The sequence below is a fragment of the Amblyomma americanum genome, chromosome 4 (genome assembly GCF_052857255.1).
Source record: "Amblyomma americanum isolate KBUSLIRL-KWMA chromosome 4, ASM5285725v1, whole genome shotgun sequence".
NCBI classification, from domain to species: Eukaryota; Metazoa; Arthropoda; class Arachnida; order Ixodida; family Ixodidae; genus Amblyomma; species Amblyomma americanum.
The window spans coordinates 157,860,975-157,888,788 of NC_135500.1; the positions used below are offsets into that span (position 1 = coordinate 157,860,975).

Consider the following 27,814-nt stretch of genomic DNA (forward strand, 5'->3'; position numbering starts at 1 on the left):
CCACCGTCTGAAAATAATCCCCTAGTATACATGATTAGAACGTTGTGCTTGGTTTGTAGCATAACAAACAAAAACAGTGCAACACAAGTTCTCTGTTATAATTAAAGCTGAAACGGCTGCATTTTATTAGATCCTAACTGAACAAAAGACCATTGTATTGAAATTTGGGAGCACGCAATAGACCCCCAGACATGTGAAGTTATTCCGTGGCTTTCTACTATGGTGTGCCTCACACCCCATGGTCTTCTTTAACGCACTTAAAGTTCTTCTGGAATCTCTCCGACACGAATATATTCTTCCCAACATACACTGCTAAACAACTTTCGCGGCCTTTAAACCTCAATAAAAATCTCAAAATTAAGCTTTAAATTCGTTTTCGAACGATCAGGGGTAAAACGTGCTCTTCCTTTAAGCAGCTGCAGTGCTTTGGAAAGCCTTCAGTTCAAGAAAAATGAATCTGTAGAAATAATAATGCGGCAATTCTAACGCGTAAAAACCCAAGAAATTCAAGGTGAACATTTTGCACTTACTACATTCCCAAGGCTACTTTGCAGACTCAAGAAAAAGTGCGCAAACGATGAGGGCCTTGCACTAAAGTAACAGGCACAATTTTAAGGTGTGTTTGCTAGGCGTGTATTTCGCACTAAAATTAGTGTTTCATACAAAAGCCGTTCAGTTAGAGGTATTACATGAACTACATGAGCATCTACCATCAAAATATCATATCGGTGTCGCATGTCTTAAAATCTCAATTATTAATTTTATCTACATCATTTGGTTGCTGAAATAATTTTTACAATGGTAATTTACAGAAAAAATATTGTCGTTTTCTATTTTACATCCGAGCGAATATCAATAAGATACAAATACCGCAAAAGACTGTCTTTGGATTATAACTAACCTTCCATATGACTCGCAACACACCACAACATTACAAGACACTGAAAACCTGAGACCTAATGGAAAAACAAGATCACTTCGCCACATCCCGCCCTGGTACATTCCGCCCAGCCGTACGAATTATGGAGAGCAAAGGATCGAACAACAGCTGCCGTATATTTTGAACAAAGCACTCTCCTTAAACATCCATCCCCATTTCCTTACTGCGGAAAAATAGGAACTGCAATGCCTCGCATAAATTTTATTTTTTAATGTCAAGTTGCTTTCATGCATTTGCTTGCGTTTTTTCTTAACTCTTGTATTTTTTTGTGACCAGAGTTTTTCGGCAGTTTGTGTTTCTGCATGTCACATCACATCAAAATGTTTTTCCCTTTTATAAAACGAGTGATTAAAGGTGATTATCTACATGCTTTGTATAGCTACATGATAAAATTCCTTGTTCCTTCTGTATGTTTTTAACTGTTTTTTTTTCTCTCAAAGTGGTGAGTTTCTATTCAGTGTAACAAAATGCGGCACCGCTGTCGCCGCCATTGTGTGTAACGGGGGCGCGGTTCCCGTCAAGCCGAAGATTTTTGTTGGCTTTTCTGCCGCGCTCCTAGGACTATGATGTGGTGCTGAAAATAAATTGAATTGAATTGAAAAAATATAACTATCCGACCAATGTGCGCATGCCGATTTTCACAGTCAAGCATAAGGATTGGCAGTAAACACAACTGTGTAAGAAAGGAGGTAGGACACCTTATATCCAAGGACTACAAAAATATACTAAAGGTATCCATGCTCAAAGGGCGCTCGACAAGAGTGGGCTCTTGGCGCTTATACTTTTGTCGTTAAGGCGACTGCCTTCACGAACATCACGACAATTAGGTGAGTAACGCGTCCTTGAATCACGCAGCAGTGAATCACGCAAACGCAGCCAACATCCGCTCGTGGATTTTTCGCGCATTGTTGTTCAATTACTCCCCGCCAAGAGCGCAAAAAAAGGTAAATAAACTATGCCTCTCCGAGCTCTCACTAACCGATTAAAAGGCGGCTTCATGGAGCACCTACGGTCAGCGGCCTCCTTCTGGCGCTAGCCGCGCAAGAAAGCACACGGGTTTCGCAAGAAATGTGCACACTGTAGCAACGCGACTCAACTACCATAATACGTGAGCAGCCCATCGAAGAGCAAAGGAGGAGGATGAAAGCCTATCGTTCTTCGCTTTGACAACGGAGCGGCGACAGCTTTGAGACGTTAGGGTAGTGCGGTGTCTGAAGAGAGAAAAATGAGCGTGGAAGGAAGCAGACGGAGTGCCATTTTTCTTTTATTCTTTGCCGGTGCATTAACGGCTGAGCGAAGAAGGTAATGCGGCATCGAGCGAGGCTGAGGAGGCGCTAAAGATACTCGCAGTGGCTATTACCTTTCCTTTGTTGCCTCTTCCGCAAAAAGAACCTCGGAGTAGTGTGGCGCGCGTATGCCGCCGCCGGCTAGGAGACGTGGGACAAAACTGCGCTACTGGCCCTGTATAGAGTGCTGAGGCCTGGTGGACTAACCTTCATGTTTTATGCAGCAGAGACTGCCAGACTACAGGTTTTGTGGTTGAAGAGTGCGGTACGATTGCTGACTGAGCGTCTGTCGTCGTCATTTGTTGGACGACCGGAACACGAGAATACCGTGTCGTTTCGTGGACACGAGATTCCCCTTGCGCCGCTACTCAAAAGCGGAGACTTCTTACTGTCGCACTGAGGAGTTGCGAAGTGGGGCTGAAATATTCTGAGCTTTTTTTCTAGTTTTGCCGTTGGTAGAACGTGTTTTCAATATTCTTGTTTTTTGCTGCGGAGGTCTTTTCCAATGACGTGTGTGAAGAAGTGGCTGGCTACGCTCACGTGCACAGCATGTTCTTTCTCTCTGTTTTTTTTTCATGGTTTGGGCGATGGCGTTGGTTTGCATTTTTTGTGTGATTGGCATGAGACACATCCAAAATGGCTGTGAATCACGAATGTCAGTACTGCAAATGAAAGTGCTTTTAACGAGAATACCGAAGGGTGACCAACTGAGCCGACAGCATTCTCACGAAGCGAATGAAAAGCCTTATAACCTATGAAACAAAATTTTAATGCTTCGTTTCTATCACCCTACCAGTTTCTTCGGGTAATTTCGCAAAATTTTCTATTTTAAAGATTGTTTTGGGTAGATAAATAAATTGAATATTTCAATTTAGGAACTGCTTTGGTGAAATTTTTTTTTATACTATAGCAGTAAATACGCCTCAGATCTGAAAATCAGGCTGTTAAACCTAGCCTCTGGGAAGTGCGGACGGAAATAAAATGGTTGTAATTGTAGTTAACTTTCCACTGGTTCCTCCGTATTTCTAGAACATAAAGATTGAGCTCAATTTTCTGGTTTTATTGGCTCCAATATTTCCGTGACAGAAAATTATTCTATACAAAGACTCTAGTTAAGCTGAAATTTAAATGTTGTTCATCACTTAATTGAATAGAGTCTTGCTGCTGACAACGACATCACGGCTACAATTTCTTATTAGTAATGCTGTCTGCCATGAGGCTATTAAAATGTGAATGGACATGAATACAACGCAACAAGTATACGAAGCTACAAGTATAATTATTAGACGAAATTAGGAATGTCGACGTGCAAGTAAAAAATGATCTCAGAACTATCATCTTTCTCTAAAGATACAGTGCGATGGAAATCAAACAGGTTTTAGAAAAATATTCACTACATCGGTTTGGTTTTTTGGGCTCTGAAAACCAGAACAACAGGTGAAGGACATTACAGAAAACAAAAATGATTGAGGATTTCTGTCCGCATATGTAATGTGATAAAATATTTCCTTAATGTGGCAGATTGATTCCTTGCAAAAATGTTTGAGGTGAGTAATTTCATTTAACTATTGCCCTAGGGGAACGCTGAATTTATGAGTTAGCTCTGGCCGTCATGGATGTACCTTGATTTTTGAGAGAAATTTGTACAGCTCAGTAGAAGCGCTGTTTCGAGTACGGGTTCTGTTTCGTTGGAGTAATTATTGCGTTACAGGTAAAAAAAAAATTGAACAGAAAAGAAAACACCCTGTGTTAGCAGCTATGAATAGTGACCGCAACTTGCTGTCATGAATCGAGGTTCTAAGCTTCAGCATATGCCATAAAGTTCCCTAAAGCCGTCCCCCGGAGTAAGAGCTCAGTCTTAACTTGTTTTTATTATTAAAAAAACGCTTGATCTTAAATTTTGTCCACTCTCCTGGCTGGTTTCAATATTTAGTACCTCAATGCTAATCTGCGTCTCGGTTGTGCTGATTGCAACAATCTCTTCCAAGTTGCTGCACAACAGCGCCGCATCTCGAACGACCGTACGGGCAGCGATAGGCTTGAAGACATTGGCAAGATAATAAACGCTTGTTCCAGCACTCATGCGAACAGTTTCGCCCTCCGTCACAGATTTGCGCCTGTCAAGCGCACCCACCCGAAGGAAATTATAATCTTCGCCGTATAGTGCGAAGGCGGGAAATGTGAGCCATTTTCTGCAACCAACTACCGGGCCGACGCAAATTGCACCCTGCCGGGGATAACGGTTTAGACGCCGTTCCTGCTGTGCTGTCATACCAGTACTACTTCGCTACACGAGACAAGCGTGGAAGGCGAGTTGAGGGACACTAATGGGCACTTTTCTTCTTTCAAGCACTATATGATTACCAGCATCTCAATGAAGTTACATCTTAAAAATGTGCTTACTTTGTTCCTGTGTGACATGGGTGGAGAAAATAGATGATGCGACTACACCGGGCAATACTATCGGCAAGCTGGCTGGCTGTGCAGAACAGAGGAAAACGTAACTGTTTCGGTACTGTGCAGAAATCAAAGTATCCTTGAAAACTTTGTCTTTCGCACGCTTGTTCTTGTCCTAGTTGTGTTCCCATCTTCTCTGTGACGGAAATAGCACAAGTGCGAAACAATGTGTGACTGGAACACAATTACTCCCCCATAATCGGCTTTCGTATGGTACTGACAATCACCCGTTTTTCTTTCAAGCACTATATGATTACCAACATCTCAATGAAGTTACATCTTAAAAATGTGCTTACTTTGCTCCTGTGTGACATGGGTGGAAAAAATAGATGATGCGACTACACCGGGCAATACTATCGGCATGCTGGCTGGCTGTGCAGAACAGAGGAAAACGTAACTGTTTCGGCACTGTGCAGAAATCAAAGTATCCTTAAAAAATTTGTCTTTCGCACGCTTGTTCTTGTCCTAGTTGTGTTCCCATCTTCTCTGTGATGGAAATAGCACAAGTGCGAAACATTGTGTGAATGGAATACAATTCCTCCCCCATAATCGGCTTTTGTATGCTACTGATAATTCACTGCTACTTTTTTTACGCGGTGCGCAAGTGCGACGTGCTCGAGCCGTCTCAGCTAGCGTTCTATGGCGAATTCCTGCGCCATGTTTAGGGGTCGAAGTTCTCATGAACTTGTTGCTTAAAGAGAATCCCAAGAGAGTGTTGCATAACGGTATCCCCAAGGGCATCCTGTTTTACTTGTCGCACTTTTGAGCCGCTGTGGGGATTGAGAAGATGTGTGAGGAGGGCTTATAGGTGCATGAATATTTCATGCCAGATGCCCACTCGCTTTCATGATGGGAAATAAGGCTGAAACACTGTTTTGTGCAATAGCAACGGAAGATACAACAGCAACCAAAATAAATGGTCACAAAAGAGGCGGAGCATATTGAGGGAAAATGAGCGACGCCTAGGACCTAATGCACTGAACTTCACCCAAATGCCTCAGCTACATGCAGATACCTGTACTTGCAAAGCAAGTTTATGTTCAGCCACGTTGCAGTTATCTCCATAATTTCAAAGCTGAAAACGACCCTTACACTAAATTAGAGGTACCCGAGACGCCACCGTACACGGCAGAAAATAAATCACATTACTTCAAGACTTTGGCACTTTTGCCAGTCTGAAGAATTTTGCAGCCGCATAAACGGTGAAAAATAAGCCTTTTTGTGTCATTTTTTGCAACATGATTTTGTTCTAGCCAGGTGAGCATCAGGTATGAATTCCAATTTTTATTCCTTTTTTTGACAGCCACTGAAGATGACCCGCATCCCCGTTAATTAGAGCCATCGCGGTAATTAAGAGGAGCGCTGAGCAGGGGCAATGCGCCGACCTTTGATGGGAGCGAAGTATGAACCGGAAAACGTCCTTGCGGATACAATAGATTTGCTCATTAGGCTACAGGGAGATCAGATATTAATGACGTCCTTCCACACCTTCCACCTTCTTAACTTCAAGCTTTCCAACTTTCCTAAATAAGTAACTTTGACGAAGTGCGCCCTCTTTTCTATTAAGCGTAATTTTATTCCTTTCGCAGAGGTGTCGCAAGCAAAACAAAGTAGTGCAACATGAAAAAAATTCCTTCAATACGAAAGCGGCGATATTCTTTCTGCTCTGGCACGACGGTCGCTCTAATGAGAAATATCTCCCCTTAAGAATGAGCCCTTAATAGGGGCGTACTTTGGCGCTCTTAAGATGGGCTTCAATTTATGGCAGATAAGGACTTTATGAATGCATTTTGCGTTTTCCTCATTATTGCGCCCCGCCGCGGTGGCTCAGTGGTTAGGGCGCTCGACTACTGATCCGGAGTTCCCGGGTTCGAACCCGACCGCGGCGGCTGCGTTTTTATGGAGGAAAAACGCTAAGGCGCCCGTGTGCTGTGCGATGTCAGTGCACGTTGAAGATCCCCAGGTGGTCGAAATTATTCCGGAGCCCTCCACTACGGGACCTCATTCTTCCTTTCTTCTTTCACTCCCTCCTTTATCCCTTCCCTTACGGCGCGGTTCAGGTGTCCAACGATATAGGAGACAGATACTGCGCCATTTCTTTTCCCCCAAAAACCAATTATTATTATTATTATCATTATTGGGTATCGGAACCATTACACATCAAAGAAGCCGATTGCAGTAGCAACCAAAGCTGCTTGTTTGGTGTCTCTTCCGGTGACTGAATTCGGAAGAACGAGCATCGCGGTTAGGTGAAGCCCCTGCGCTCTTGCCGTATGACAATAATTCCTGCAGAGTTGTTCCATTCACTTGCGTCCTCCACAATTTTGCGCCCATTTATCATATTCACAATAATTGGGTACGCTTTTTTGGGTACTCACTAGGACGTAGACTCGCAGAGAAAATACTTTGAGACAAAGCTCACAGATATTTGGCTATAAGTTGCGATGAGGTAGGTGCAAGTATCTCGATATTATGCATTAACTAACAATACCGATGGTTTCTTGTGAGCTTTCTGCCTCAAAACTAAATTTGGCTCTCGATCTAAAAATTTTTTAACTACTCACGAACACACTGTCGTATATAATGTGCAGCAGATTTAATCTTCTTCACAGGCCTTAATTTTTTAGTATAAAGCTGCTCGGAAAAATCACCGTTCTATGTTTTAGCGTTTGGATTGGAGTCAAGATTGTTTCTCAATAATTTCTCTGAAGCGAATTTACGACACAGAGGATGGCGAGAATAAACTAACCCTTTCCAATATTTCTAGATAAATTAATTATAATTAACCGCGAGCTTTCAGTTAAAGGTTAGAAACGAATGCAGCTTCAGAAGATCATCAAGCATTGTTCTTGGCGACAATGAATTTTTTTTAATAAAAGAACTCAAAAAGAGAGGCTTTTGCTTCTGTTACAGAGGGTGACCAAGAATAACATGAACGAGTTTTAAAAGAAATATGAGTGTCATAGGTGAGTGAAATTAACTAAGCGCCGTTGAGTGCCGTGTATCCTAATCTGCACAAGTTTTTTCGGCGGGTGACCGGATTTTCTTTTAACGGAGCCTGTCTTGGGCGCTCAAGTAACACTGCTGTCCTGAGGTTCTTTTTTAGTTTTGTGGGCATCCTTTTACGGCTGGTAAAATCATTAATCTGAATGATACCTTGTTTTAAAAAATGCAGTCTCCCTCTCTTCAAGCGGAGCTAAACATTCCTTGTTGAATCTGAAAAAAAAAATATTTAAAAATTTGTGCATATTAGACTTGTTGTATATTCGTTTTGTCATAGAGTTTCTAAATATTACTCAGAAGGAAAGCTGGTGCCATTGTATATGCGAGTTTCCGAAGGAGCCAGGATAGAGCACTTCATCCACCGTGGGAATGCCGGGAGGACAGCAAGGCGCACTCGGCTTGGCCCTAAAACATGACTACGGCTGCAAAAATACAAATTTTTGCAAATTATATGTTGCCAGGAAGCATAGTTTTGCAATCATTAGGCCCTGTAATAAAATATTGTAACTATATATTGCAATAAATGAGCAGAAAAGCAGAGAAGCACCGAATTTGCCCACGGCGAGAGAGGGCTTTCTCTTCATGCCGCCAAACTTAGCCAACCGTGGAAAACACGTTTTTTTTGTTTACATACACGCTGTTTAGAGTAAATATTCTTGAAAAAAAATCGTTAATTCTAAAATACCACATTTAATACGTTCTTTTTTTGTGCAGTGTGAAAAACAGAAATGTTTCATTGGTGTAGTCTGCTATTGTGGGACGCGCCATATGTCTGTGCATAGGATATGTTCATGCGGCGATAAACTTACCCGAGCCCCCGCTTTTCTATGAATGACTAGTTTTCGTGCACTTGGTGCTGGCTCTCGGCATGTCCTGGCACTGCGCTTACAGATTTTGCCCAGAAAAACATCAGGTAGAAAGCGCAAACCTCTCCTACCACAATTAAGTGATGGCCGCGTTAATGCTAACAAGTGCAACGAGCGGGTGTTAATGCGAATAATGAAGTGGAAATCGTTCCTTCATGCAATGCGCGGCCACCGCCATTTTCGAAATTAAACAAACGCAATCCTCGGTGAGCACGGTTAACATAAGTTGCGCTTGTCGAAGTACTTAATTTTGCACCTTTAAATTTCCTCGGAGGCTCCTAAGAGAAATGTGAAGAGTGGTCAAAGCAGCGGCCTGTCGCATTCTCAGTTAAAAAAAAACAACTTGTTCCTTTCTTTTACATTCCAATGCACAGGTAGCTACAGGTTCCCGCTGAGCAAAACCCAGTTTGCTGCGTAAATGGCTTCCAATGAAAGAGCAAACGAAATTTAGGCCTAGCAGGCACCAGACACAGTGCTCAGCTCACTTCGAGTCGAGCGCCTTTGGAAGCTCCGGAGCTCAATTCCTGTGTAGCTGCGCTACTCAAATACATAGTGCATAAAAAATCAGTGAAAACTACAGTAGTGACAGTGGAACAAGACAACCTAAAAAAATGTAATTCGTAGCACAGTAAAGAAGCCACTAGATGTCAATCCAGTTTACTATCTTCCCAGCATGCCTCGGGCGTCCATGGTGGATGAAGGTAAAAGCCGCCAGCTTTCCTTCTAGGGTACACTAAGAAACTGTATGGATTTTACAGAACAAAACATTGCATAATAATAGGGCACACTGCTATTAACAACCCTTAGTGGCTGTACTCCTCTAGGCCAAGCCGCCTTTTTTAAATCTCGGTTGCATTTAGGTGAAGCGATAGTAATAAAATATGCTAGAGGAAGCATCATCATTGGCAAAAACAGTAGCTTCTAACATATTGTTCTTTGGATTTGTTTGAAATTCTAATTTGAATGCACCTGTCAATAGGGTGGCCGGTCATTCACTCTTTGCTCTGTTTCTACTTGACGTATGTAGATTTTCCACTCCTTTCAGCAACTCTCCTGACTTGGATAATTTTATGAGTGCAGACAGAATTATAATATTGGTATTTACACAAAATATAAGTATATTTCTTAAACGTGTCTTGCTAGCTCCGATCTACACTCTCATTTCTATTTAATCTCAGGTGAATGCTGAGTGTTTGGAGCCTTTAACTGTAGGTCAAGTAATGTAGAGTCTCTCCACAATCTTTGCAAATGCTGTTTATTCGGAAGTAGGTGCATTGAAATCACTTAAAAATTGCAGCCAGTGATGGCTTACTTCAGTTTTGTAGACAAGCAATAATTTTAGATTTTTTGGTTGAGACATCTCTTTTGATGATTTAGAAGATATTTCTTTTCCTTTTTTTCAGGCTTAGTGGCCTGGACATTGGAATGCTGCAAAGGATATAAGATGCCCAAATGTTACGCGCTGTTCTGATGGATGTAAACGTAAGATTTTGGCATGCCCTTTTTTACCTAATACCAACTCGCTGTGGAGGTGCCTGTTTAGTCTAACGCCACAGTCCAAGGCTGTTATATATATTTTGCCGCATAATTTTATGTTACTCGAGGGTAACCTACAGCTTTCATCATCATATTAGGGGCTGAATTCTCTAATTTGTCCCGAGTGGTACGTGACTGAACGACGCAATGGCTTTCCACTAAAGGGCTTTCATGACAAACGAAATTACTGGGAAGAGCACAGACAACATTGTATTTATTAAAGATCAAAGCTCTCTACGTGCCGGCGCCGGCTATAGGTGCTTTTTTCAGGCCAGGAAATCTTCGGAACATGCGCTGGCTGAGAAAAAAAAATTGACTCTGTTTCTCGAGTCCAGAGAAGGAAGTGGGCAGAAAGAGTAGAATGGCATTTCTACTCTTGCACCTGGTACAGCACCTTTGATTAATCGCACTTGACTAAAAGCGGCTTCACAGTATTCTTTCCTTACGACTGCAAATCTTCCAGTTCCTGCACATCGCCTTTCATTTTTGGTGTGCTTTGTTTTTCTCTCACTAACGTAGCACGCTTGTCTGCAAATGCGCCTTTCCATCACGACGACTAATACGAACACGCTTTGCCCAGACACCTTCGCCTCAGCAGATAAAGCTGCAAAAACCGCTGTGCAGTCGTCGTATTGGAGGAACGGAGCACATTTTATATCAAGACACCTGCACCTGTAAACTAGGCATTGGCTCCTGCTATAGGAAATGGTTCATGGGATGCAGCGGCTTCCAGTTAACATTTGGGCAATCTTTTATGAACTGCTCGGTGCAGCGCATGCAATAATACTTCATTCTGATTTGAAATAATTTTTGCCTAAAAAAATGAAAGGACGGGTATGAGTGCGTAGCGCCAATGTCTGCGCGTTAGCTGCGGCGGACAACAAATGGTTTTTCCGAAATATGTTCAGTTTTTGCAGCCACAGTTATCAAGCGGCCGTTCTTCGGTTTCTCGTCATCGTGGCAGTAGTAGTCGGCACGACCGGGGGTGGCGTTAGGGTGGCGGCCACTCGGAGGGTGACTACCGTGGAAGAAGCATGGTCTGAGGGGAGCGGAGGTAATCGTAGTAAGTGGGTGCTTACCACCGCAAACATACAGCGGGTGGTTAGAGTGCAGGGAGGAGGGTACGGTGAGAGCGCAAGAAGGTGTAACCGGTGGGTTATTGCCGCGGGAAGCACCATGGAAAGAAGAGAAAAATTATCGTAGAAGGAGAAGAGTATGGGTGAGCCAACTGCCAAACGAGACAGATGGCAAGTTGCAGGAGGCGCTGCAGACGCAAATACCGACGCTGACGAGGAAACGATGACGCGAAATTGGAGGAAGACGTAATTGAGGTGACGCTCTAAAAAAGTGATTCCGTAAATATTTTTAGAGATGGATGCAGGACTAACGGCTTCGCTTGAACAGTCTTTATGCTTCCATTATATGAGAACAAATGTTCTACTCTCGCATCCAAAACACCTGTCATAAATGGTGTTCATAAAGCAGTGACTTTTCGGGCGGTGCAAAAATATACCGATAGCCACGTCTTACTATAGGATAATTAGCAGATATTTCTCGAGGAAACGAAAAGAAATGCGTACATCTGTCTACATGCAAAAGAGCGGTTAGAAATTTGGCTGCATAAAATCCTGGACATTCGTCGATATATCTTACTGTAAAGTAAAAGGGTGTGTGAGTGATAAAGTGCTGGCTATTTTAAAGACTCACATTGCGCATCCTGACAATTACCGACATTTTAAACGATCGCTATAATTAACACAACAAGTTAAGTTAACCAAACTCATGTTACATGACTGGTTTAACGGCTTCTTGAATATCTGTAGGCCACTTGTACCTTCAAAGCGCAAAGTAGGAATAGTGTACAAGAAACTTGATGATTTTATGATCTCTTCTTGTCTCTGGGGGATTGGCATTGGTCTGGCTGAGGTTTTACGAGAAGGAGGCCTGGAAATTTTTTAGCGGCAGTGTTGAGCGCTGTGCTGGTTCTACAAATGGAAAAAAAATGATAAATGTATTCTTCCGACCGTTAGGCCTCTTGGAGTGTTTGAAAGCTTATATAGTGCGTGTTAAAACGTATTAGCTCAAGTAGACGTTGTTTTATTCCGTAACGCTGAAAAAAACGGCATTTTTTGTACTTTGGACTACTTGGATAAGCAAACCGCGAAGTAAACCCTGCCCAAATAACAATAAACGCTAGTTCCTAAAAAAAACATAACTGTTTTATAGTGCGATATAAACAGAGAGTATAAAAAAAGGTCCGTCGTGGGTAAGGAATTATTCAGAGCGAAACACTACAAAGGAAAGCCATTGAGGGCTGCAAATTTGCTTGCCAATTAAAATAAAACTGCTCTAACTGCCGTGCGTCAAAGCATTCGCCCCCCAATGAAGCCACAAGGGAACGCGAGAAGGAGGGGAGGGGAGAGGAAAAGGGTTGCTAAGAAAACCAAATAAATAGAGCTGGCCACGGCTTCTTTGTGTATATTTTTTTCTCCGTGCTCATTGTTCGGTGCCGGCTGTTCTTCACTGTCAATTAGTTGTAGCGTAAGTGTCCCGGTAGTCTCTGGGGACGAGCTCTAATGGCTGCACGCCATTCACACCAAAGAAGAGGGAGGACTTTTCTGTTTTCTCCTTTCTTTCTCTCGGAGAATGGCTCTCTGAGGAAACTCTCGATATGGTGCAAATAGGTAGCTAAGCACTGCAGGTTGAAGAAATAGCAGTTAAAGGAGGATAAATGAATCGCAAGGAATATTTCGAATAGAAGCATAGTCAGGCCGATGTAAAGACGAATAAACGAGTAAGGTTGGAACGTGTTACCTGAGCAAGCAGATCTTGACATCATTGCGGCAGTAAAGCTAGGCGGCACCAAAGCCTGGAGTGAAAATCAGTTGCCAGTCGTTAACCGTTGCTTTCTACTGTCTCTGCGACTACAAAATGTAGTGAGAATATTTGGCGAGGTAAACAAATCTGCGACAGCAACTTACAACTCTAACCTGACTTTAAAAATTTCCTAATTGCAGTGATGCTTTATTTTCCACCTCATGGAGGACTAGCCCTTATTACATTTCGTTTATTCCTGAAACCATGCATTTCAATCTATTTAATTTCGTTCACAAAATTGGGCGTCCCGCAGTGTCGTTTGTAACACTGTTTTTATATTACTACTCCCGACTAGAACATTCATCGCTTCATTTTTCATCGTCCATCTTGAAATATCGCCAAAATAGGCTTGGCGGAGCACTTTCTGAAATCGGGGAGCTTATCTCAATAGCCATTGCAGAAGTAACATTTTGATCGAGAGATGTACTTCACGATGAAAGCTGAAAAAGAAAGTCGGGTCAGCTGAAGCCTTGGCCTTGACTTTCAGTAAATAAATAATTAAAACATCCATTGCAGTGACTGGGATTCGAACCCGCGGCGGCGCTAGCAGATCGCTTCGCTCGCCTCAGCACGAGGGCACTGTGGCATCCCCGCAGCCAATTACGCCGCGCGTTAAACCGCAACACACGCTCGTGCTGTGCGTTGCACATCATCCATCGTCTTCATCAGCTCCCATCTGCGGCTCGGACAGACCAGATACACTTAACCTCGACCAGACCTTAACCTCAGAATAATATCGTCGCCAGACGCGCTGACGGTCCAGCTAAGCAAAACCATGGGCCAATAAAACTAAACAAATGCGTTAGAACGTCTGCTCAGTTTAACTACGTCAAGCTCTACCTTTTTTTTGTTTGCTGGAAAAGAATCTTCGGCGGCGTTCTAAGCAGCTTAGCACAGTGCGCATAAAATTGTGTACCCATCAAGCTCAGTCCTGGTAAATCTTGCGTATTCGCTACAAATAATTCTGAAAACTTGAAAGAACCCTTGCACGCGTTTCAGAAATATTTTAGAGAAATAATTGCCAGAAGAAATAAAAATAACGCAACAAATGCATATCTTAAGCACCCGGGGGTTGTGGAAAAGTGGCAGAGCATAATATTTACAAGCTTTCAAAGCCGGTACGTGTCTGAATCATTTGAAGTCACGCCATGCTGAGAGGGCAGACGGAGCTGAAAACCCACGCATCTGCTTTTCTGTTATACCATTTAGTTAACTTTCATCTTTTCCTGACTATAAAGAAATTAACCGGGCAGCTCTAATTTTTCTTTTCAATTCTTGCATTCAAGTCATGAAAAGTAATATCGAGAAAAATTTCAGAAAATTAAATTCGTGCTTGTGGAAATGAACGCTCACAAATGCGTCGGTGAGGTCGGTATTGATCAAACTGTCACCACAGCACTGCTAAAAGATGCATAAATTTACATGAAACTTAAATTTTCGTATGAAAAAAATGCAAAGCAGTTTCACTGTCACATAGCCAAATGAGCACAAAACCGCTTTAAGCGAGGACCTTGTTTGCCGAGTCGGTCGTTCCTTATCATACAAGTAACTGCGCACACGCAAACAAGGGCGTGAAAGGTCCTTTCACCTACCTATGTGACAATGAACGGCCGACTCGCCCAACAAAGCGCGCTCTTAAAGCGCTTATCTGCACATAGTATATGTAACACAGGTATATGTCGCGCTTCTCACTGCGTGCAGGGGTCCTTGAATGTTATCCGGGAATCCCAAGATTTCCCGGATGCTTGAAGTCGGAAGCCGGATGCAGGAAGCGATCATGAAGCAAGCTATGTGCACAGGTTTATTTCCGGAGCCCTTAGAGACCTGTGATCCGGGCCAGAAAATGAACCTTTTGGCTTTAATTTTGAAAATATTTTTTACGTCTGCACGTTTGTATGGACAGGGTCGGAAAGGGTTAAAGCAGCGGAAGATTAAGGCAGTTGGGTCAGTCACCTCAGTCCTAATATTAGCCGTGGTCAGTGGTGCCCCCGCACAGTGGAAATGCCTACCGAGTTGCTATAGCCGCCAGTGAAGGTAGCACCACTATATAAGTTCTACAACTTGTAAACGAAATAGACACACTTCTTTACTTGCTGACCTCCGTTAGCTTAAAATGAGAAAGAAGGCGACGCCTCAAAAATATTCGTTGGTTTGCCGAAAATCCGAGCATGTCAGGAATTTTTATGCACGCAGACGCTACATGCGGAGAAGGCTAAGTTTACAAGATAACGCCTATTTTAAGGGCAGGCACCCCCACATTAAACAAGAATAACTGGTTGTTGAAATTACACAAATTTGTATTGTGCATTTTAAAAATCCTGACACATACAGCCGCAAGAGCCTACGAAGTGGAGGGTAAAATCAACTGTTTTGTGCCCAGAGGAAGATCGTTACGGCGTTGCCTAATTACACATATTTCAGAGCCTCGACCTCACCTTCAAAAATAGTTGTAAAAGCCATCAAGACACCCCCCCCCCCCCCATTTTTCGGAAAACACTCCAAAGAAGAGTCAGGAGTAACTTGTGCACAAATAAAAAACCCACCCCAATCTCTTTCTTTTTATTAGTAAGGAAAAAGAAGGACTCCAGCTACGGCTTTTCGTGGTAAACGAGGATGCAGTTCCTGCAGCAAATTAGAAGTTGCGGAAGTGCAGAAAGCGAGAGATAAGGCTGGAATTAACTGCGCTGCGGCAGTCGCTTACCATTCAGGAAATGGTTGTGGGCGGAAGGGGGCGTAAGCAATCGCACTGTGTGTTAGGAGTAAACGCCGGGAGCTGAATCCGCATTTCCCGCTCTGGTCAGATAGAACTAACTTGCGGGTGGGCTAATGAGTTTGCTCGAGCTGAATTGAAACTTCGAATGAATACCGTTGATGGAGCCCATCGTTTGTGTCACGCAGCAAGCAGCTCGACAGTGAAGCATCCCTCGGAAGTAGATTTATGAACAGCCTTCGGGCAGCGCAGTTTCAGACTTCATTTTCAGCTTAGCCGTAGCGCTGCAGTGACGATAAAAAGCAGTGCAGCAAATGCACGACTTGCTACTTTGTTGCACACGCTGCGTTCTCAAGGAAAAACCGAGAAGAACGAACAACTAGGAGCGGTGAATAATGACCTTCGTGCTGTTCATTGCATTTTGTTACATGTTGTTACAATACATTTCGATATCTAAAAAAAAGGCGTTTTACACATTGTTTTTACGAATTGCTCGCTACTGTCTTATATTATGGCTATGATGCGAGTATGAAATTATATACGCATCCGGGCCACCTGGCCCACTCTTTAACGTGGTGCGCAGGAGGAGGAAAACCTGTAAAGGTAGCTGTGGCATCTGTTGAGCTGTAAAAGGCATTTCTCTGGTGCAGTCTTAAAGTTAGACGGTGTCTTCACCAGTGTTGTTCTTCATGTTAGTCTGAACGCTCTTTGACTGATCGCAGCACGCCATTGTATATTTCTCTACTTGCTTGCGATGCAGTTTTGTCGATGGAACCTGAAAGTTTGCTATTTCCATTCCCTCCGCCATCATAATTACGTGTCCCTTATAAAGACACACAGAAATTGCTTACCTGCCTGCTAAAACTGGTAGGTGTTTAAAGTAGGTAAACCGAGTCAACGTGCGAAAGCAGATGTTCGTTCTTCAATTAGGGTGGAGTCTTAAGCTCCGCTTTGAAGGTATGTGGCGACATCTTTAATGAGTTAATGCCCATATATGTATTACTGGTCATTCTCTACTTAACATCCATAGATGGTGGCGAGTGCTCATACCACATTCTGCTCAGTGGGGCAGCTGTTAAGGGATTTGCCACTGCACGTTCGGGTGCCTGTTTCTATCACAGCCACCGGCAGGGATTGTGCGACCCAAGTTGGTCTTCCCGAGCAATGTCTTGCGCAGCTGGCACGACGCTTTTCTGAATTGACCTGAGCGTGCCTGAGTAATTCGGGTAACCTCGGGTAGTAACTTGGTTTGCTAGACAACGGCACAGGATCGCACGGAAAAGCGTATGTACGGAAACAAGATTTGTGGTCGGTGTTGGTCACCGTATACCTGCTTTTGCATTAAAAATTTTTCTCTCACTTTTTTTTAAAAAAAGAAACTAATGCACAGTTGCGTCCAAAAGAAAAAAAATGGAGGGGGCAGTTTTGTTCTACCTTAAGGATTATTGCCCATATATCTGGAGTTGGCCATTAAAAACATTATATTAATCGATCTCTTTCAGTTCTCATACCACTCCTGTCGCAGTAGTGAATTGGTTCAGGAATCCACCACTGGCAGGCATTTGACGCCGACGACGTCGCCAGTTTTTCTGCGAGATGGAGTTTTTAACGCTGTCGGGTTTAAAATCGTTTACGTCTCCTCCAGCTTATAGCTTCGCGAACTGTGCAGTGATTGTGGCCAGCCTAGTAAAAACAGTTGCTTTTGAACAGGAGTGGAACCCTACAAAGAATAAAACTGGATTATAGGGCCTGAAAATTCCGGACTATAGAAATTTTCAACTATAGATAATTCTTGGACTCTGGATATGAAAGTTTTCAGGCAGAAAATTTTTATCAGCAAAACGTAGAAACTTCCGGCCTCGAACAGTACGCTGATTATTCGATGGACCTCACTTCACGCGGCAGCAGAGGCTGGAGGAACGCTAGCAGAATAAATCTCGCATTTATCCAAGCACGCCAGAGCTTCTGAACCAGCGTGGCTTCACAGGCGCTTCCCTGCTCTAAGTAAAAGGGCAGAAACCGGAGAAAAATTGAGTAATACAGGAATAATTTTTAATAAACCGCTGGCCCGAAGGCCCACTTTGTAACAAAGTTGGCTGAGAAGGAAGCTTGTGATACCCAAAAGGTAAACCGTACAGCGCTTTAGCGAATAATCCGAATGGAACAATCAATAGCCAAGATTCAACATAGACGTTTCCTCCACCGAATCTATTCTTCAACTGAGACTGCGCACATACTCTCCCTGGGTTCTTTCGAGCTTTAAAGAGCGGCGGCAAAAAGCTTTTTTTCCACGTGAATAGCGCGCTGCTGGCGGCTCTAAACGATGAAAGCTAAATAATGAAATGTGACGAAGACGTCTAACTATTCCAGCAGCATATGAGCCGACTAGTGAGGACACAGCGAGTGAGGTTGCAACCTAGCCTATGGAAAACTCGCACGATAGATCAGCATTGTGAATTTGTTGCATCAACAAAATCCCAGTTCAGCTGAATGATTGCTAATCCCAGAGAAGTATTCTTGCAGACAGACTTCAAACATGAGAGGCACTCCCTCCTGGTGATGCTCTCAGTCTTTCCTGGAATCTAGTGCTTTGTTACCTGAACGTTTTCTGTTTCGAACTCGACTTCGCACTGCTTTCTAAAGACATTGTAAACAGTTCTTGTACACAGAACATAGTCTGCACGAAAAAAAATTCATGTAAAAAAAAAAGCAGCAGTGGTCGAGCGGTCTGAGGAATCAAGAAATTAAGCTGCTCTATGCACGCCGAGGGTTCCTGCAAACCCGCTGGACGCTCAACTAAGTTTTGGTTTGGTTTATGGGTGTTTAACGTTCCAAACCGACTCAGGCTATGAGAGACGCTGTACTGAAGGGCTCCGGAAATTTCGACCACCTGGGGTTCTTTAACGTGCACTGACATCGCACAGCACACGAGCCTCTAGAATTTCGCCTCCATCGAAATTCGGCCGCCGTGGCCGGGATCGAACCCGCGTCTTTCGGGCTAGCAGCCGAGCGCCATAACCACTCAGCCACCGCGGCGGCTGTGCTTAACTAAGTTTTGTTCCGCTGGATAATATTCGGCCGCAAAAGCTGGGACGCTCTTGCATAACTTCGGGATTATGCTCAACTTGATTTTCGGGCGTAAGTTCGCCTTAGTTCCCGGGATATGTTCGCCTGAATTCGCAGCGATGAGAGTTGAGAACATTTGATGGTTAAAAAATTGTGTACGTCTGATGGCGAGAGAGCAATTTTTCATTCGTGCAAAATTGTTTATTGTCAGTTATTCTTAATTCATGTAAAGTGAGCACAATGCTCCTCAATTTTCTTACCTTCGAGGGGCTACAGAAACATGTATTTCATAATCTAAAGGAGCCTTAAGCCATTAAAATGTCCTGCATGCAAAATATAATTGCACCTTTTTATTAATAGATCCTTACTGTGAAAAAAATTAACATGTCTTTTGCGTTAACCCGCCGCGGTGGCTCAGTGGTTAGGGCGCTCGACTACTGATCCGGAGTTCCCGGGTTCGAACCCGACCGCGGCGGCTGCGTTTTTATGGAGGAAAAACGCTAAGGCGCCCGTGTGCTCTGCGATGTCAGTGCACGTTAAAGATCCCCAGGTGGTCGAAATTATTCCGGAGCCCTCCACTACGGCACCTAATTCTTCCTTTCTTCTTTCACTCCCTCTCTTATCCCTTCCCTTACGGCGCGGTTCAGGTGTCCAACGATATATGAGACAGATACTGCGCCATTTCCTTTCCCCAAAAAACCAATTATTATTATTATTATTGCGTTAATTTCATTATTTATACATATAACCGTATGTTAGTTGCATTAGCATTCCGCATAACAGGAAAGCAACTAAACAAATTTCTTATTTGGTATTATGTATTGGAGATAAAATTATTAAGCACTAGTGTAAATTTTTATTGACGTAATATAAATTCCGAAGGATATTATAGTAGATGTTGTTAATGGTGAGCTGTGACACGTTCAATATATTTTAAATTATTGGAAATGTGTAAATTGTAGCTTGTTAAACTGCATAGCCACCCTAGCACTTGAACGCTTTGACTTGCTCGAGCGAAGAAAGAAAATATTTCCTATTTTTGGCAGTGATTACAACCGCTATTAAGTTTTTTATTGTAAATTCGTAGAGCGCACAAGTACATCAACTAACATAAAAGCGCTTCTTCTGTGGAGTCAATGAAAGAATAAGACTGCAATTTCATTACAGACGAAATATTTGTAAAATGAAAAACAATGTTGCGGAGATGCCAGAAAAGTACCAAGACTTATAAGAATATAATAAAATAAAAAATTTGCTATGTAACGGGCACGTGTGAATGCATGAAACAGCTCCTCCATCGTAGAAGATACAAACTAAGATTCACCGTTCGCATAAAAGCAGCGGAACGCCCCACCTCCACCCCCCCCCCCCTTTCCTGTGTATCAGCCTACAAATAAAAAGACCGGAAAGCAAGCTGGCATCGTTCGAGTCGACGCAGTCGAATCGGCTGGACGGTGTTGTTGTAAAACAGCAAGGCATCGAATGACGCGAATGTTCTTGTGCGGCCACTTTTATGAGTCAGCGACTTTAGCAGAGGGTTCTTTCTTTCCAATAAGAATTCAGAGAACTTTATGAGTGTTGATCGCAATGAGGGTAATAAAAACACTTAAAGTATCGCTTTATCTCGTCATCTGTTTGGTTGCGCTGTTTGGTGGCACTATCGTCACTGCACTTTGGCAGAAAGACGGGGAGAGGGGGAGTTGCAGGTTCTTCTCTCGGTGAAAACACGCCTGTGTCTTCACATGGCGGAACCAAATCCTGGCCACATGATGAAGACGCATGACAGAAAACGGCCACACTATCGTCAACTGTTCTATACACCTAAGGCAGTACAGAAACGTGGAAACAGGCAGACAAAATAGTTGGTCTGTAGAGAGCAACGGATGTGGGTTGCTTTCCTTTTATTCAATTCTTCATCATCAAAACTACAACCACACTATCTGATAGCAATCTGGAACATTAGGCTAGCACTGCTAGCCTTAACTTGAAATATTTTGAGGCCCAGAAGAATTGTTTTCCAGAGGGTGTAACTATAAGGAAGTTTGGTTTCCCGGCTGGAAAGATTTTTTTGCAGCGCTCTTCAGTGCCGCAATACGCACCGCTTCATAGCAATGTTATCATTACTTAAACACTGGTATTGAGTCTAAATATAGCTGATTCCATAACAATTCCCGAACTCCGCAGATAGTTTCTAAATAGCGCACAATATATGTGCGTTACCGGCGACATGTCCTTAAAGCTCCAGCTAAGGAAAGAGTTAAAGCCTCTGAATGTTTTCTTTTTTTAAACCTACCTTATAGACTGCAGTTTCTGCAAGAAAGAGAAAAAGAACGTAGTCACAATATATGTTTTCATCTCTTACAGGTTTCCTCCCTGCTGCAACTTCTTTCGATGCGCTGATCAGGAAGCCAGCCCCACCGAGGCTATGACCGCGACCCAGGGCCGTCTTGAGCAGTCAGCCACCGGCACAGTCGTGACCCCACTTCTCTACGGTGGCGTCATGTTCGACACGGGCGAAAATGTGTCGTCGACCCTCGCGTCCATCGTGAGACTTACGAATGACTCCAACGTCACGGCGACACAAGATAGCATCACTGTGGGAGCCGCAGCGGCCGAAGATGCCGCCTTCTCGCTTGCAGTGCCGCTTCCAGAAGCCGTGGCCACGGTGCTCGTACTGTCAGCCATAGTTGCAGGAACTGTGTTTGGCAACGTTCTCGTCGTCCTCGCAATCTTTACGTACCGACCGCTGCGGAGCGTGCAAAATATGTTCATTGTGTCTTTGGCCGTGGCCGATATCGCCGTGGCGCTCCTCGTGATGCCGTTCAACGTGGCCTACTCCATCATGGGCCGCTGGGTGTTTGGCTTGCACATGTGCGAGCTCTGGCTCACGTGCGACGTGCTCTGCTGCACGGCATCCATACTCAACCTGTGCGCCATTGCGCTGGACCGGTACTGGGCCATCCACGACCCCATCAACTACGCCCAGAAGCGCACTTTGCGGCGTGTCCTTCTTTCCATTGTGCTGGTGTGGGCCATCAGCGGTTTAATATCGGTGCCACCCCTGATTGGCTGGAACGACTGGCCGGAGCAGTTTGACGAGACGTCCCCCTGCCAGCTGACGGAGGAACGCGGCTACGTGCTGTACTCAGCTAGCGGCTCCTTCTTTGCACCGCTGTTCATCATGACCATCGTCTACTTCAAGATTTACTTGGCTACAAGACGACGCCTCCGAAAGCGAGCCAAGGCCGTGGCGGCAACGCTGCAGGTGGGGCCCTTGTGTGCAATAAGTTCGGTGCCATGTGGTTAATCGTTTAATACTTCATTAAGAAGTGACCATCGCACAATTCTTAAGTTATTCGTGATTTTCCTTCAGTATGTATATAGAGAAGGTATGGGTCTCTTGCAGAATTTCTGTAAGTTTCTGTAAGTAATGTCATAATAGTGCACACTTCAGGGTATAAAAGATACTACACACAGGATCATAAGATTTTGTCACTTATGACTGACTGTCGGGCCCCTTATGTGTATGACTACTGGTACTTACTTAATATAAAAGGTGCACGCAGTGCCAGACATTCCCATGTTTTCTCTAAAATAGCGCTTTATGCCCAGAAACAAGATTATTCTCGTGGTACGCAAGTTGCACCTCTCTCCGGTAGTTAAACATTACACCAATTCTGCTGAAAATCTTTGTTTTATGGTAGTGTATTTTATGCAGTATGTATTATTGGTCACAAAAGCAGAGAGAATGTCATGTAAACTTTGTCTGCCATCAGCGCTGGTTTGAGTGTTTGATGCTCAATGAATTACAGACATTATTAGTGCCATACCTCGGATCCGGAGTTAGAGTTGGAATGAAGTGCAATAAGAAAGTAAATAAGGCCGATTGCAATGTGTGACTAATGGAAACAATAATAACCTGCGAAAGACACCAAACATCAGCGTGATGATTTTGAAGCTCTAAAATCCGCGAAACTCTACAAGAAAGCAAATGCATAGCTTGCACTAGGCGGTCCTGAAGTTATGGTAAATGCAATTATACTATAGTGCAAAATATCGGACTTGTTGGTTTACACTGGTAAGAAGCCAACAGTGTAATCGAACAGCGGGGTGCAGTACTTACTCTATTATCATCTTGGTCTCAGCTGCAATTCGATATTTTGTCGAACATTTGTTGCATGCATAAAAAAAATTTCATCACTTCCTAGTTTCGTAAGTATTCTTGCTCCAAGTTTTCGAGAAATTTTGAAATAAGACTCAAATTGCAGTAATTTCGTAACGATCAGCCTTCTTGTTTTAGTTGTACTTATATCTGCAATGTATGACTGTTGCTATGTCACAGCGAAGATGGCCCATTCATAGCTCAATAAGTTTTTTTTCTGCAGCACAGAGCCACGCCTGTTTTGATAACAGAATAGTAAGCAGAAAATGAAACACACACAACCTTTTCTTAAGGGACAGAATTTTACATTACAACAAATATATGTGCCGAACTGCAGCGTAAAGTTGCACTGCAATGTAAAAAGATGTGTTTGCGTCAGTAGAGGTTTTATTATGTTTCAGTAATCTCATACTTTTCCTCAGAAGGAAAGTGTTCAATCTATGCATTTCCTTGCAAGGAATGTCGCTAGATGGTAGTATATTTCAAGCAAATCAGGAGCCGAAAAAAACTAACGATATACTAACAAAAATGGTGTATGCTGCGTTGTGTTTATTTTTTATTACACATTTAGTTGTTTATCCTGATATTTGAGCTCCGAGAGAAGACTATTTGCATATACTTGATTCACAGAGATCTGATTAGAACTTCAAAGATGCATTTGTAATACAAAAAAGCGTAGCAAATTCGTCAAAAGTCAAACCCCGTTTTCATCTTCAGCAACACAACTATAGCTGAGAGCCAAAAAAGGCAGCGTGTAGCAAGTAACAAGTTTGCCGAAATTTCAATGCATTTTTTATTCCGCCGCAGGTCAAACCTTCTGCGCTGACGGCACTCCCGCCAACAACGCACGAGAACTCATCAGCCGACTCACCGCAAACAGAACAGAGTCCCATCGATCCGGACATGGACAGCGTGACTGCGATCCGGACCGATGACGTTGTGGACGCTCGCGGCAAGACTCAACAGAACGGCGGCAACGGGGCCACCAGCCTGGGGTCCTGCAGGGACGCGCCCAACGTGAAGCAGTACATGGAGGAACGCCAGCGCATCTCGCTCTCCAAGGAGAGGAGGGCTGCACGCGTGCTGGGCATCGTTATGGGTGTGTTCGTGCTGTGCTGGCTTCCCTTCTTCCTGATGTACGTCATCCTGCCTTTCTGCCCCCAGTGCAGCATCGCGCCAAAGACGGTTAACTTCATCACGTGGCTGGGTTACATAAACTCGGCTCTCAATCCGGTCATCTACACAGTGTTCAACAATGACTTTCGCAAAGCTTTTCTCAAGATTCTTTGCCGTAGGCGCAGCTGAGCACGTACTCTGCGCAAAAGTGGTGGAAATGCGTCTGGATTTAAGAAACTTCACAAGGCTATCCTCAAGGAAGGAAATCAGATTGAACGTGGGCAAGCGCCTTTTGAAACTGTGACGTGCGATTGTGGTGGAGAAAAATCTTTTTTGCCTTTGCTTGCCGTCATTGCTGTCACCGCAAAAGTTTCCGAGGGTGAATTCCGAGAAACTTGAACGTTTAAAATACGCTGTATGTATTGGGAGAGATCTGCAGCATCGCTGTGTCTTCCAGTTATAACGCGTGACCACTGCGGTTGTGACGCACTCGGCGATAAATGTGCGCCCAGTGCTAGCTGATGCTCGTCTTGGTTGAACTCTCCCGCTGGGGCAGCTGCTACTCGTACGTACATAAAGGGGCTACGAAAATTACGAGAAAAATGCTAACTGTGAGAGAAACGTTGGTGCGTACAAAATATTGAAAGACATATATGTAGGCTCTCCCTAGAAGATACTTAGTCGTTCATTCCTTTAACCGTGTTCTTATCAGAACTGCGATGGCTCACTGAAGAGAACCGTGCTTATTCCTGTTAAAATGGCGAGTACCTTTCGCTTTTAGGCATTCCCGTCTGTACCCAAAGCAAGCTGTCTGAGCCAGACGAGATGCGCTTGAGAAAACTGTGGTGCTCACTCTGCTTCGAGATTCCCAAATATTTATTCGTTGTACTCAGAAGCGTGTCGGTAGAGATTTAAAATCCTTCCTGTGCAGCGCACAAGAGCTCATCTGTGCTCACTGAACTCATTAGTACCTTCCCAGTCGTCGTACATAAAATCGTTTTGTTAAGGCAGCTAAAGATGTGCGTAACGTGGCGTTTATGTTTGTAAATTGTGTGTACATATCCAGCGTATTTTGTGTCTTGAAATATTCGAGTGAATGTTCCTTTCTGAATGGCTGCTGACTTTTCTAAGAAGCTAGAATCCACTTTACGATCCTGCCTCAGACCATTCTTCGTTTTGCGATTTTGGGGGCTAAGTGCGCGCTACAACACGGATGGTGCAACTATTGCGATATGCCTTGCTGAAGCAAGGTAGAAGGAGAGCTGCAAATCCGGGGTTATTTGAAGTGCATTTATAAGTCATTATCAGGGCGAAAAAGTTTAATTCCTGTCTACACTACTCAGTACACATAGAATAACAGGAAGAACTACAGCAAACCTAAATTTACAAAAAAAAAACAGTTTCCATTCCCTTTTTGTGCCCATTGAAAGTGCGAAAGAACTGATCAAGCGCAAAGAATTTTCTTCACAGGCCGCAATGCAAACTTACTTCTGATTTCCTGACCTATTACGTAGTGCGGATGAAGTATACCCTTAAAAAAAATAGGGTTAGCCCAGAATTTTACTTATAGAGTGTATTGTGAGAATGCAGTGTTGAACAAACGAACATTGTTGGTTCTTGTTTCACTGTTTTGAAGGTTGCATCGAAAAAAAAAATGTTTATCGCGGTTGCACTTAGAGCATAATATGTGCAATATAGAGCTGAATAAAACCATGAAATAATGCTTTGAGGGATACGCTAGCCTCGGAAGCCGCCATGATTTTCATGGGGGCTTTTATTTGCAGCAGAGAAATTAGGATTGTGATTTAAACTACGCGCCTTTGCGTAATACCAATCTCTCCCGTAAAACTATAGAGAGATCAAGCTGTCAATAAATTAGGATGTACGTAAAAACAAAATAGGTAGAACTTAAACAGGATGTAGCTCAAATGTTTTGCGCCGCTTGCGTCATTTATTTTATCTTGATCGCTATTCAAAGTTTCTGTTATCCTGATGCGAAGCAAAACCCGACCTTTACGTTTCCCAACTGATACAGCTCCGCTTGAAGCATACTACCGTATACGGAGCGATGACATAGATATATACAAATTCAAACTGTTTAATGATGAAAAGTGGCAAATATCAATACTCGAGAGACACACAGGCAATTTCAATACTTATGTGCAAAATGTGAGGTAATTTTGAGCAGCAGTGTACTTGTCCTATTGTTTCGCAGAATATACTACAAAATATAAAATACAAAATATAACCGCTAAACTTTAACGAAATTGAGAATGATGTTGATGAAAACTTTTCAATTGGACCTACGCATTTTTTTTGCTTTTTATTCACTGAGGTTGAAAAGAGGTAAGCTGACAAAGAAGTACAGTTAATATCAGCAGACGCGTTGCAGTAAAGCTCACTCATCCGCTCAAAACAGATAAAAATGTATGAATGTTTGTATGCACATGGTTCACATTGCACAGCATTTGTTCGCTATTGCTTTAACCTCCTTGATGGTGGTTGCAGCAGTTCAACTTCCATCTCATATGTGTGTATTGTATGATTGTCTCCACATGCGCGTATTTATATGCATGAGTACGTGTTCCTACTTGTTGATGTGGAGTGTCTAGTAAGGGCACTTGTGGAATTGACTTCACGTGGGTGACGCAAGCTGTGTTGTAAGCAGGTTTACAGCCAATGAACGTATTCCGTGTCTTTTTGGGGCTTTCTGGGAGTGTTTCGCCGCTCCAGCACACTTGATGGCTGATCACTTTTTCTGGATAACTTATCCGTGTCTTATATTTCACTGTTCCTCACCAGTGGTTAGAAAGTGTATTTACTCTTTTTATTGCTTTTCTGCTGCTCTTTCTAAAATAATGAAATTTCTTCATATTCGGAGTTTTACATGCTGCCTTGGGTTGAACATTCAGTATCAGCTCGTGTCAATTAGGTGCACCTTTTTTCTTAAGAAGTGTTGTCTATTAAAAAATACACACAAGAAGCATTACCATTGCATCCTTGTGGTAAGAATGTGTTAAGTGAGAGCCATAAAAATGAAAGTTAGAAATATAAAGACCTGTCTTCATCAGCATAAATTTAGGTTGTAGACTAATAGACTCAGCCAAAAATCTTCATCAAAGCTTACACGTTTAATGTTTTGTTTCATGAAATATTATGGTTAGTTGCACTGAGTATAAGTTTCAAAGAGAAACATGCTACAAGTTCTAATCAGCTGTTTTAATACACCTCCACTTGTGTTTTAGTGCTTTCTGGAAATTTCCGCAGCCAAATGTTTCTAACTGTCTAAGGATTCATATGTGAACGAACGCCTTGATATACGTCTTTGGATTAAATGTTACTTCGAGCTTGGTTGTCATACTGTCGTTGTATTCTGAATAAAAAGCTGTCTTTAAGAGAGCCCAATAAAACTCATATCTGGTTGAAGCTGGCTTCATCTCTGCTGCAATACTTTTGGAGGTAGGGCTTTGAGGCGGAAACTTATTTATGTGCTAAGCTTGATTTATGTACAGAAGACTTTCACAGCGCAATATTCCATTGATGTGAATGAGAAAGCCCGAGTGGGAAATGCAAACTATATAAAAACAGCCCCACCAACACGAACAAATCAGTAAGGATTTCAGAATAATTGTTAATGCAGACATGCCACGAATTCATTATGATACAATTTTCTGGCAGCGAATTGACTTAAGAGATGACAGCATTCAACTTCTCTACGCAACCTAGAACAACTGGAGAGCGGCGCACAGCACATGATGATGGTGATGCATTTTTATAGCGCAAGAAAGCTTGGAA

The 27,814-nt window shown here is 43.1% G+C and overlaps 1 protein-coding gene across 2 annotated transcripts in view; it reads left to right on the forward strand.

Annotated features, from left to right (window-relative positions):
• Positions 1–27,443, forward strand: part of LOC144128599 (putative G-protein coupled receptor No18) — a 164,899-nt gene extending 137,456 nt beyond the window's left edge. The window contains exons 3-5 of one of the 2 annotated variants that reach the window (XM_077662129.1): positions 9,956–10,034; positions 21,106–22,006; positions 23,711–27,443. In XM_077662129.1, the coding sequence (XP_077518255.1) occupies positions 21,167–22,006; positions 23,711–24,208 (1,338 nt within the window). In that variant the 5' untranslated portion in view covers positions 9,956–10,034; positions 21,106–21,166 and the 3' untranslated portion in view covers positions 24,209–27,443. The remainder of the gene's footprint in view (positions 1–9,955; positions 10,035–21,105; positions 22,007–23,710) is intronic. The other variant, XM_077662130.1, reaches the window with a different exon arrangement.
• The last annotated feature ends 371 nt before the right edge of the window (positions 27,444–27,814 follow it).